The 11,249-nt window shown below is 43.4% G+C and overlaps 1 protein-coding gene across 1 annotated transcript; it reads left to right on the top strand.

The window, feature by feature from the left end:
- Nucleotides 1-705: 705 nt before the first annotated feature.
- Nucleotides 706-3,897, top strand: LOC106997140 (uncharacterized). The gene has a single exon (XM_028843618.2). The coding sequence runs from the start codon at nt 1,430-1,432 to the stop codon at nt 2,006-2,008; it is 579 nt and encodes a 192-aa protein (XP_028699451.2). The 5' UTR covers nt 706-1,429; the 3' UTR covers nt 2,009-3,897.
- The last annotated feature ends 7,352 nt before the right edge of the window (nt 3,898-11,249 follow it).

The following is an 11,249-nucleotide window of genomic DNA, read 5'->3' on the forward strand; positions in this document are numbered from 1 at the left end:
CAACAATTTTGATTCTTAGCTCAGTTTCAAAATGCAAAACAATTCTGAACATTTGCAAATCTGAACTTGTTAAATGAGCCTGTCTCCAAACACAGAACAGCAATTCAATGTGATCCCGACATGTTTCCAGTATTTATTTAATCCACTAGTATCTTAGGAAAGCTCTAACAGAAACCAAGGCAATCTCCATTAAGGGGCACTTCATGACACACAATTCCTTTCTAACTAGCAGAAGTGCCCATTTTCCTGCACACTTCCTCAAGTGAGCAGAAGTGAGAAAGTAGATTGACTGGCTCATTTGGTTCCAATAGTCTGATTTGTTGAACCAACTTTTCCCCAATATTACCAGTCAGTTTCAAAATATATTAACAAATATACAGTGTACACTTTATACAGATAAAACAAAGCAACATTAGCTTCCACAAAACTAAACTCCCAGTGTGTGAAGGAAGACTGCTCAGAGACAAAGCTGTAATAAACACACCCTACTAATACTACCAAGGCAGTATTTTCTATGCCATTTCCTCTACTTTACAATTTTCTCAGCGGAAGAGGCATCAGCACCAGAAAATAACATTCAAGCCATTTCTTACTAGAATCCAATTACCTGAAGAACTCCTCTTTCCACAGCAAGTAGCAGCTATCCCCTGGTCTACAATGACACTGCAGGGCTGCAAAAGATTTGTAGGGCTCATCTGCTGGCAGGCACTTGATCTCTACCCTCCTAGAAGGAGGATGCCAGGTCAAGAGGAGGACCTCCAGCTTAGAGCAGGGTTAAGCAGGGCACTCCATTCTGCAAATGAGCCAAACTTTGCTCCCATTGTTTTCTTTAGGTTGATGTCACCACCCTCCAAGGAGTCTCAGAAGCCACTTGGCAGCTCCTAAAGAACTGTTTCTCCTAGACCTATATCATCCAAATAAGCCTCAGTTAAACTGCGAGGGCAAGCAAAGGTCTCATCACTGCTTTACTGAGGTGCTGTGCTCGCCCAGAGCATCACACCGCATGTACCAGAAGACTTTTCTCTGCACACACCGCTGAACACTGAAACCAGGACAGACTTCTACACATACCCTCCAGTTCGGAAAGTCACTATCGCCCATGGATTCCCTTAAATCTTAAGCCTTCTTCACATCTGCCACCCCCACCCCCACACAAACGAGGGAAGGGGGTTGGGGAGCGGAGGGGTTAAAGTGACAGCCACGACAGCAACTCCTTGGTTTTGTTCAAAAGGTAGCACAGCGCCAACACTGTGGACCTACCTTGCTCTCTCCTTTCTCGCCGTTGGGTCTCGTCTCGGGATCGTCGCTGTCCTCAGCGCCTGCACTCTCGCCGGGCAGTTCATCCTGAGCCAGCTGCTGCGGCGGCGGCTGGGGCTGGGGCGGCTGTGGCGGCGCCTGGCAGGCTCCGCCAGCCCCCTGGGAGCGGGGGATGGGCTCCGGGCGCGGAGAAACTCCCTCAACATCCATCTCCATCTTCCCATTCACTGGAGGGCAAGACAAAAGCGGAGTGGAGACTTGGCAGCGGCGACCGGCAGCTCCTCAGCTGCCCGTGGCACGCATGGCTCGCCGAGGAGGGGCCGCCTCCCGCGCGCCCTCCCTCCCGCCACCCTTCACCCGCGCTCCCCGCAGCTCCGCTCGCCTGCTCGGCTCCGGCCCTGGCTGCGTCTGGGCCGGGGAGCGCGAGGAGCGGGTGGCCGCGTGTCCTTGGAGCGCTGGCCTTCAGGCGCCCCCGGCAGTCCCGCTAAGCAGAGCGCATCCCGGCGGCGGCGGCGGCGCCTCCCGGCCGCGCTCCCAGCCTCAGGGCCGCTTGGGGACTTGCTCTCCAGCCCGGCCCACGCTCCGAGCCGCTTTCCGGCGTCTCTTGGGGCCCCTCGGCGTTTCCCCTCCCTACCAACCTTCTGAACAAAGTTGCTGGAAGAACAAACCTGGTCGCCAGGATTTGCCCGGCGAAACTGGCAAGAATAGGGACTGTCAGGTGCAAGTGAAATCTACCGTCCCCGCCCGCTGACCAAGCGCCGACCCCTCAGCCTTATCCCCTCCCCAACGCAAAGGAGCCAAGGAAAGGAGGGATCTCCGACCTGTGCGAGGTGGTGGCGGCGAGGACTAGAAAGAGAGGAGCGTGCGGAGAGCTGGTGCGCCCACCCCCAACCCCAGGTGACCCTCGCCTCCGCTCTGGCCCTGGTCCCCTCCCTCCCCCGGCCGAGCGCGCCTCAGGGGTCAGTCCCTCCGGGCTGCGCGTGTGTGTATCCCAGAGCTCCGCTCCGGGGTCTGTTCTGCCGCTGGCGGCTCCGCGCCGCACAGCCCTGCACTAGAGAACTGGAGTAGAGAAGGAGAAGCCAACGGCAAATTCCGGGCAGGAAGTCGACCTACCCTTGCCTCTGGCCAGGTCGCAGGTTAGAACCGGGAAGGGGTGGGGCCCCTCGGGGACAGGGAGGACGCGAGTCTCGCGGCGCGCCGGAGTTTGGCGTAAAGGTCGGCAGCAGAGGGTCGATGGGGTAGGAGGAAGGAGAAGCGAGAAGTCGCTGCCAGGCATTTACTGCAATGTGCCCGGGGCGGGCGCCAGCTGGGCGCCGTCTCTTTTTGGTGGTGAGTTCTGTGCTGGAAGAGCGTCCTCAGCAGGGCAGGGCTCCACCAGGAGGCTTCGGTGGTGACCCCAGGGCAGGGAGTGCGGTGCGTCTGTACATTTAGAGATGGCGAGGGTAGACTTGGAAATTCTTAAATCGGGGTTCACCACTAGTCAGGTGATCAGGATGACTTCTCAATTTAACACCACTCGATCCTGGGTAGTAGCTTACAACTTCACGGGAACTGCCACTGCAACTCTGCACGTCCAGGAGGGACCTTCAGGCGACTCTGGAGAGAAATGGCGGGTTATCAAGAACCTGTTCAATATTAAATAGAGCCCATTGTTCTGGGCTTTGAGTTCCATAATGCTCCCAAATGGATCAGCAGATTAATGAACTATTCATGCGTTTCTTAGCAGAGGATGGCTTTTTTTCCCCTAACATATATCACAGATCACACTTGCTTGATGAAACTGGAAAATTGCATTGCTCATCCCATGAATGCTTTGCATTAACTTAAACACAACTTTTACATATCAAGACACACTGCCCCATAGATGCAGTTACACAAGAACACATCATTAGGTTGTATTCCTCATTGCTATCTTTTAATATGACTCTGAATGTATGACAGAAATTAATTGCTCCACTTTCATCAGCGTAGACAACCAATCTGGGTAATGCAATGTGAACAAGCTTTTGAAAAAGAAGAAAAAGTTTAGGGACCAAATTACCCATTCTCTTTTTCTTCACATTTTCTAAAAATCAGATTTCAAGTTCATTTTCTCAATTGGGAATTGTTGAAAATAGAGTGGGCTCCTCCCCAGTACCTGGTAATAAACCAACAATCATTAGAGAAGGTTTATAATGGTAAATTAGATTATATGTGTAATGTGCTTAGCAGAGGGTCTTAGTGTATAGTGAGCACCTAACATTGTTATACTGAGAACAGTAAGATGATACAAGTTCACACTGAGTGTTCATCTGAAGACCTTGATTTACAAAAAAGAAGCTACCAATTTAAATTACCTTTATTTAAATTTCCTAAAAGATATTTGGTCTCTTTAGAGAATGAAACCGCTTCTGAAGACAGGAAGAAAGTCAATAATATTTTGTGCAATAAAGGTTTGAATGTGTCAGATTTTTTTTTTCTACAGTGTAGCAATAAAAATCATATGTCAGTTCAGACAGCAGCAGGAATAGCTGACTGGTAAGTTATTATTCTTCCATGCTTGCTACTTCCAAAATATGTTTGTGAACTTCTTTCAAGGCTTAAATGAAGATTACATCTAAATAAAGATACAATACTTCAATTAAATTTGTTCTAAATTTAGACATGTCCTTTTAAAGACTCTCATTGTTAAATGCAAATATTTCTCCTTCTGCCCCTCTATTTTTGGGGGACGTAGTTTTTTTAAGCATCTGTCACAAGTAAATATGGACTCGGAAAATATATTACATTTCAAAACTGTTGATTGCACCTAATTATGCATGTAAATTGCTACTTCAAGCATGCAGACAGCTTGCAACATTTTGAAAATTTTGCCCTACTAGTCATCTGAGGTATTTGTGTTACTATTTTGCAGTTGCCTTAAATGACTCTTCATTTCTCAATTAACTTTCCATTAATGATAGGTCTGTGAATAATTTTGACCTTTGACTTTCTCTTCCCAAATGATTTAAATTAGTAAATCAGCACTTTCAACAACATCACCCTTCTTCCTATTTATACCAGACCTCTTGATTTTTTGAGTCACTGAAATGGGACTTTACAAAAAGGTGTCCTGGCAGAGTAGTCACTCTAACTCCTTGCTACTGAGTATGATCCATGAACCAGAATCTTCCCAACATCTGGGAGTTTGTTAGAAATGCAAGGTTTTGGGCCCTACCCTAGACCTACTGAAGCAGAATCTACATCCAGCAAGTGATTCCTACAACATTTAAGCTTAAGAGCCAGTGCTCTGGCACGTCACGTGGTTGGTCTTTCTACATTATAATCATCTATGGGCACTCATTATTTCCCTGAAATACTACCAAGAAAGGCTTACTAGGAAAACACAATTTAGAAACATTTTTTTAAAGACATTATATTCCCCACGACCTCTCAACCTCCAGGATCTTAGTGATGCATAATGAAAAGTTTCATAAAATAAGAATTTATCAGCCGGCATGGTGGCTTATGCCTGTAATCCTAGCACTCTGGGAGGCGGAGGTGGGTGGATCACCTGAGGTCAGGAGTTCCAGACTAGCCTGGCCAACATGGTGAAACCCCATCTCAACTAAAAAAATGGAAACATTAGCTGCGCGTGGTGGCAGGCGCCTGTAATCCCAGCTGCTGGGTGGCCCAGGCAGGAGAATTGCTTGGACCCCGGAGGCTGAGGTTGCAGTGAGCCAAGATGGCGCCATTGCACTCCAGCCTAGGGAACAAGAGCAAGACTTGGTCTCCAAAAAAAAAAAAAAAAATTATCTATATTGTATCTCTGGCAATAAAAGTATACAGTTTTCTAAAGTCAAAAGGCATTAACCTAAAAAGCACCTAATCTTGAATAATAAACTTTATGAAAGTATGTGGAACTAGTTCCTTAAAGACTTGGTTATTCTTGACCTTCTTTCTACTTGAGACTTGAAAGTCCACAGTTTCTTTCTGCTGGGATAACTAATGTCTTTGGTTGCAAGGCAAACAGAAACTGACAAGTGCTTGTCTGTGCAGTGGCAATCTAATACAGCTACAATAATTTGGAGTGAGTTTGGACCAAATTATGTGCCCCAATATTTTTAGGAACTATAAAAAATTATTACAAGAATTTCTTTAAATCACACAGATCAACAAATTGTTACTTTAAAAGGCTATCTAGTGTAGTACTTCTCACCTTTAATGTATATGAAGTCACCCGGAAAATGTTGTCAAAATGCAGGTTATGATTCAGCAGGTCTGGGTTTGGCTCTGAGATTCTAAATTTCTAACAAACATCCAGGTAAAGCCAGTGCTTCTAGTCCCCAGACCTAATGGGTTTACTTTATTACCATCAATGTTTCTCAAGTTTTAATCATGTGGGAAACTTTTAAAAATCTTCAATGCCCAGACTACTAGGCCCTAGAAAAATTAAATCAGAATATTTGGGGTGGGATCTAAGCACAAGTAGTTTTTAAACCTCTCCAGGTGATTACAATGTATAGCCAAGATTGAGAAACAGTGCTTTAAGTCAGTGAGTGATTCTCCAAGTGTGATCCCCAAACCAGCAGCAGTAGCACCTGGGAATTTGCTGAAAATGCACACTCTAATGTCCATCCCAGATTTACCAAATCAGAAACTCTAGAGGTGAGATCCAGCAATCCATGTTTTCACAAGGCATGATTTTGATGCATGCTTAAGTTTCAGATCCACTGCTATGATCAAAGATTCTCTGCAACTGCATGTGAGAATCACCTGGGGAGTGTTCAAAAAACACTGATTTCCTCCCCCACAATCAATTAAATTAAAATATCTGAGGGTGAAATCTAACATGTTAATGTTTAAAAGTTCCCCCCGGTTATTCCAATTGTGCAGACAAGGTTGAGAAGGATGTCTACAGACTGAATTTTTATGTATGCAAATCAGTGTTTCCATGGAGCAGCAGTTTCTTCTATGCTAGTTTTTTTTTTTTTTTTAAAGTTCTTAATCTGCAAAAATGGAGACCTAGAAAGGTAGAGTACTATCCCAATTGTCATAGATTCAAATTAGTGTATTCAGTATTTTCCGATGAGCCATTTTTCCTTCTTGGTAACATGACAGCAGCTTCTGCTTTCTCCAGCAGGACTTTGATGTGAAATGATTCAATTTTAAGTGGCTATGAGATGTACCCTGGCACCAGCCTGCAGTGATTAAAGATTCCTGTGTCAGATTGGTTAACCATCTTCAGGGATGTTGCTGTAAATCAAGTCTCTCCTGTTAAGGGCTTTAGCACGTTGCTACCCAAAGTGCAATTCACAGATCATCACCTGGGTGCTCATCAGTATCACCTAGGAGCTGTTGATGAATGCTGACTCTCAGGCCCCACCCCAGACCTACTGAATCAGTGTCTGCACATTAGGATCCCCATGTGATATGTATATACATTTAAAGTTTGAGAAGCACAGCTGTAGTGTATCCCCGTAATATACAAAAAAAAAAAATAACAGCCACTTAATCCTACCTGTTACATCTCTTGGCTGTTCGTGGATGTTCATCCATTCTGAGAAGCTTGTGGAACTCTTATGGGTAAAGTTCCAATTGTAGAGGAATCTACAAGCATCCTTCCCTTTGTTTCAATCCTTTAGGTTTAGCACCCCTGTCCAGTAGAACTTTCTACAATGATAGAAATGGTCTTTATCTGAGCTCTTCAATAAGTAGCCATCAGCCACATGTGGCTGTTGAACAAATGAATTGGCTAATATGACTGAGAAACTAAATTTTAATTTTATTTCATTTTAATCGATTTAAATTTAAATTGCCTTGTGTGGTTATTGGCTCCACTATTGAACAGCACAGCTCAAGAGTAATCATCTTTCCTCTTGCTCAACCCTTATTTGAGTTCCCAGGTTACACCCCAGCCCCTCCTTCTCAGCTTTTGTATGTATTAATCCCCAGTGAATGCACCAGGAAGAAAAACATCTGCCTTGCCACCTCATTTACATAATAAGTAACATTATGCTTATTATTTTGAATGAGAGGAGTTTAACTTGAATTAAATGCCACCAAAAGTTGTCAAAACCTTTTTCATAGTATTCATAATTGCCTAGCTTTAATTTTACAGCCTTTTCAAACATCAGCAGACATAGACTGCATTTGGAAACTGCTTTAAGAAAATGAGACAAAAGACTGCAAATGGATTCAGAGTACAGGATACATAAAGACATCGCCCCCACCCCAAGCATCTTGTTGGCGTATAATGGAAAGTTGATTACATTGAGTGCATCTATGTTGAAAGTAAATATCAAAACTTGCAGATTACTCTCAAAATGGAAGGTGAAATACAAAATAAAAGAGAGATCATAGAGTTAACAGTACCAGAAGATAGCAAATGAAATTCAAAATAGAAATGTACTCAACACTTAGTTTGGATATTAAATATCTATGGAACCAATGGAATGAGATGGGATGGCATGGGGTGAGATGAGAGGAGAGGGGATAAAACAAAAACACTCATGATTTGAAAACAGAAACCAGCCCCCTCAAGCTTTCTCTTCTCTGGGATAAAAGTAACAACCACCACCACATTTATAATTGCACTGCCTATCATTGCTTAAGTGTGTTCTGTACATTATCCCCTATAATCCTTTCAATAACCATGTAAGGTGGGTATGATCAGGAAAAAAAATTCTTCCGGAGATTTGGATTATTGTTTTAACTAACACACCTCAGGAAGGCAGAATAAAAATAAGCAAATCCCTACTAGAGAGGGAAGGGGATAGTGTTAAAATAAAGTCAGCCCTTTTCTTTGATTGAAAAAGGACATGTATCACTTCTAAGCTGAATTAGCCACAGCCTGTCTTATAAAAGGAGGCTAACACTAGGAAAATATTTCATCAGGGTCTGTGCTTTGCCCAGCTGCTGATTTGGTACTGTGTGATTCAAAATTATTCCCACAAAGAAATGTGTAGCTAAGGGCAACAGCCTCACTTCTGCAGGATGGTCACTTCATAGCAACTGAAACCAATAAATAGACTGTTGTTGTCATTAGGAAAGAAACTCCAAGGGACTTCAGATAATATGATTTCAGGAGGCTGGCCTGGAGCTCAGACGCCATTCAAAACATCTTGAATTTCATGAGGGCTTCTTAAGACCCACCTCACTCAGACGTCATTTTCTCAAAAACGGAGGGCAAGTTTCTTCATGATCCACATCAATCCAGTTCAGAAGGGAGGGAGCAGTGTGGGGATGAAAGAAGACAAAAATATTTACTCCTTCAGTGACGAACTAAAAGGGCCAAACTCGGTTCTGTGTTTCTACACCTTTGCTGACATCTTAATAAAATGAAGCCACAAACCCTAATAGTTGTCTTGAGCAATGTTTGGAAGATGCACCACCCTTTACTTGCTCAAACACACGTTTCTTAACAGAGAACTAAAAGTTTACATGTAGTCTGGGGACATAAGAATTCCCAGGATTCTGAACTTTAATTTTGGGGTCACCCAAAGACGTTTCCAGGCCTTTTCAGTTTGAAGAGCAGTCACACTCTGCCCAAGCAATATCAGAGCAATTCTGCCTTAGTGAGCTGGCCCATTCGGCTCCTTGAATCTTGTGCAGAATGTCAGCGTTGCTGAGCTAGTTCTGACAACTGGTGCTTCTGAATGTTTAGGTGTGGTGCTCAGAAATGCAGTCCCTCTCCTATGATCTCCCGCATTTGATTATTTCTGTGCCCTTTGATTTGGGCCTCTCAGCTTGGATTCCTGGTTGCCATACTGGGGATTTTCTTTCTTCCTTTTTTTTTTTTTGTGACAAAGTTTTGCTCTTTTTGCCCAGGCTGGAGTGCAATGGCGCGATGTCAGCTTACCACAACCTCCGCCTCTCGGGTTCAAGTGATTCTCCTGCCTCAGCCTCCCAAGTAGCTGGGATTACAGGCGTGAGCCACCACGCCCAGCTAATTTTGTGTTTTTAGTAGAGACAGGGTTACTGGGGATCTTTCTTCCACATTTACATTTACTGGGATCTTTGCTGGACAGTGGAACCATAGAGATGAAGCATGTGGTAGTCTTTGCTTTGTAAACAACAGCAGTATGGATACTTAAGGTATGCCACAAAATACTATGAGAGTACTAGAAAGAAAAAGGTCAGTACACACCCACTTACTCCAGGGGTCTCAGCAACCAGAGTGTTCTCCCTGTGTATCCTTTAGGAGTCTTAAAAAGGGAACCCAATAAATAACCAACTCAAGTTCTTAAGCAGAGAAATAAGGCCAAAGAATATCCAGGGCCAAAATATCACCTCTATTACTAATAACATCTAGGTTGGAGGATATAGCTTGTATCTGTAAGCAAATGGTCTCCCTAGTTATAAACACTAAGATCAGGCAGACAAATTCAACCAGTCACAAACAGTGTGGGCATGTGCCCTGCAGGCAGCTAGCTCCCAGAAAGAAAAAGGAGGAGGACAGCAAACTCAGTCCATTTTTTCCCAGATTCACTAGGCAGACAAGAAACCTCTCCTGGGGCAGAGGGAGTGAAAGAGTTGGGAGAGGCCAGGGTTGTTGTGCTAGTTGAACTCCATACACATGGAAAGAAATAGATATGAGGAAGAAGTGTTATGCTTCCCAAGTGAATCCTGCTTCAATTTCAGCCCTGTATCCCATGTCCCAATCCCCCTTGCCAACTGCTGTCTCCTGCCACAGGGGAGAACTCTGGAACATACCATGGATAGCTCCATGTCCTGCCATGTCCTGTATCCACTTTCTGGCCCTATATGACTGCTCGGTCACCATCAGCTCTACCAGTCACACTTCCCTCAGTTGCAGAACTAACTACAACTAACAACAACCTAGACATGGTTGTTGTACCAGGAATTAACATTCCTGGTACAAAGCTGTCAAGAATTAAACTACTGACCCGGCTCTCATTAGCATCATGCTCATATCTCCTGAGCAAACCAGAAATTTTACGAAGGTATAAAGCTTGCAGAGGAGGTGCTCTAGCAAGTACCTTTTATCTTACACGTGCCTAATAAATATTACATTTTCATAATTTGACTTTTTAAACCACAAATTATCTTTCATACCCTCATGTAGTATGTTTTAGAAGGCCCACCTAATGCAGTGCCTTGTACATGGTGGGAGCTAAATAAATGCTTGAGAATGAATATTAAAAACCTTTTATGTGGATGACTTTGCATCTCCTCTTGGAAAATTTAGTCTTCAAAAAAGTAAAACAAGGACAGTCTATTTGGAAGCTAGGTTTTCACCATGGATTTACTATGATCACATGTTTGTGGCAATTTCACTGAACCATTGTAGGAAGGTGAGTAATTGTAACTTCATACAGGTATCTTTTCTGCATCTCCATTTCCCTATTTGTGAAATAACGTGTAATGTGTTCAACTCAAAAACTGAGATAACAATAGTAGATATCTTCTGACTAGTTAATTGCACACTGAAAGTATCAAATAATCAAGTGAAGGTGAGAAACCTGTAGTTTTTAATGGTATGCTTTCATTTGCATCTCTTCTCCTATTTCTAGATATGGCCATTGATCCCCTGGTCATTATGTTCTTTATCTGTACACTTTGCTTTCCATTTTGAAATCAGAGTATAACAAACATGTACAACTATGGCAAATAATTAGATGCAACATTTTGGAAAATGATAATTTCAATGTAAATACAAAACACATAAGAAAAAATAACCCACAGAGGCAGTAATACACATAATAAATAATCCTCTAGGGAGAACCAGAAGAGTGTAGATGATGGGTTACAAGGTGTACCTGGATAAATTTCTAGAGAAAAGAGAAGGACTACTATACTGGAGAAATAGAAATTTTGGTGGGTGATACACACCTTTTTCATGTTTTGATATTCTCACATACCTTTAGAATAACATACATGCTTAGAAATTAAGACATAAGATGCCAACTGTTCGCTGCCTCTCACTCTTCCCTCTCTTTTTACCCCTTAGTATTCAGGCTCCCAGCTGTCTGCTCTGTCGACACTGTTCTGTTGTGTGTCACTCATCACCT

Source organism: Macaca mulatta, chromosome 2 (assembly GCF_049350105.2).
Source record: "Macaca mulatta isolate MMU2019108-1 chromosome 2, T2T-MMU8v2.0, whole genome shotgun sequence".
In the NCBI taxonomy this organism is placed as follows: Eukaryota; Metazoa; Chordata; class Mammalia; order Primates; family Cercopithecidae; genus Macaca; species Macaca mulatta.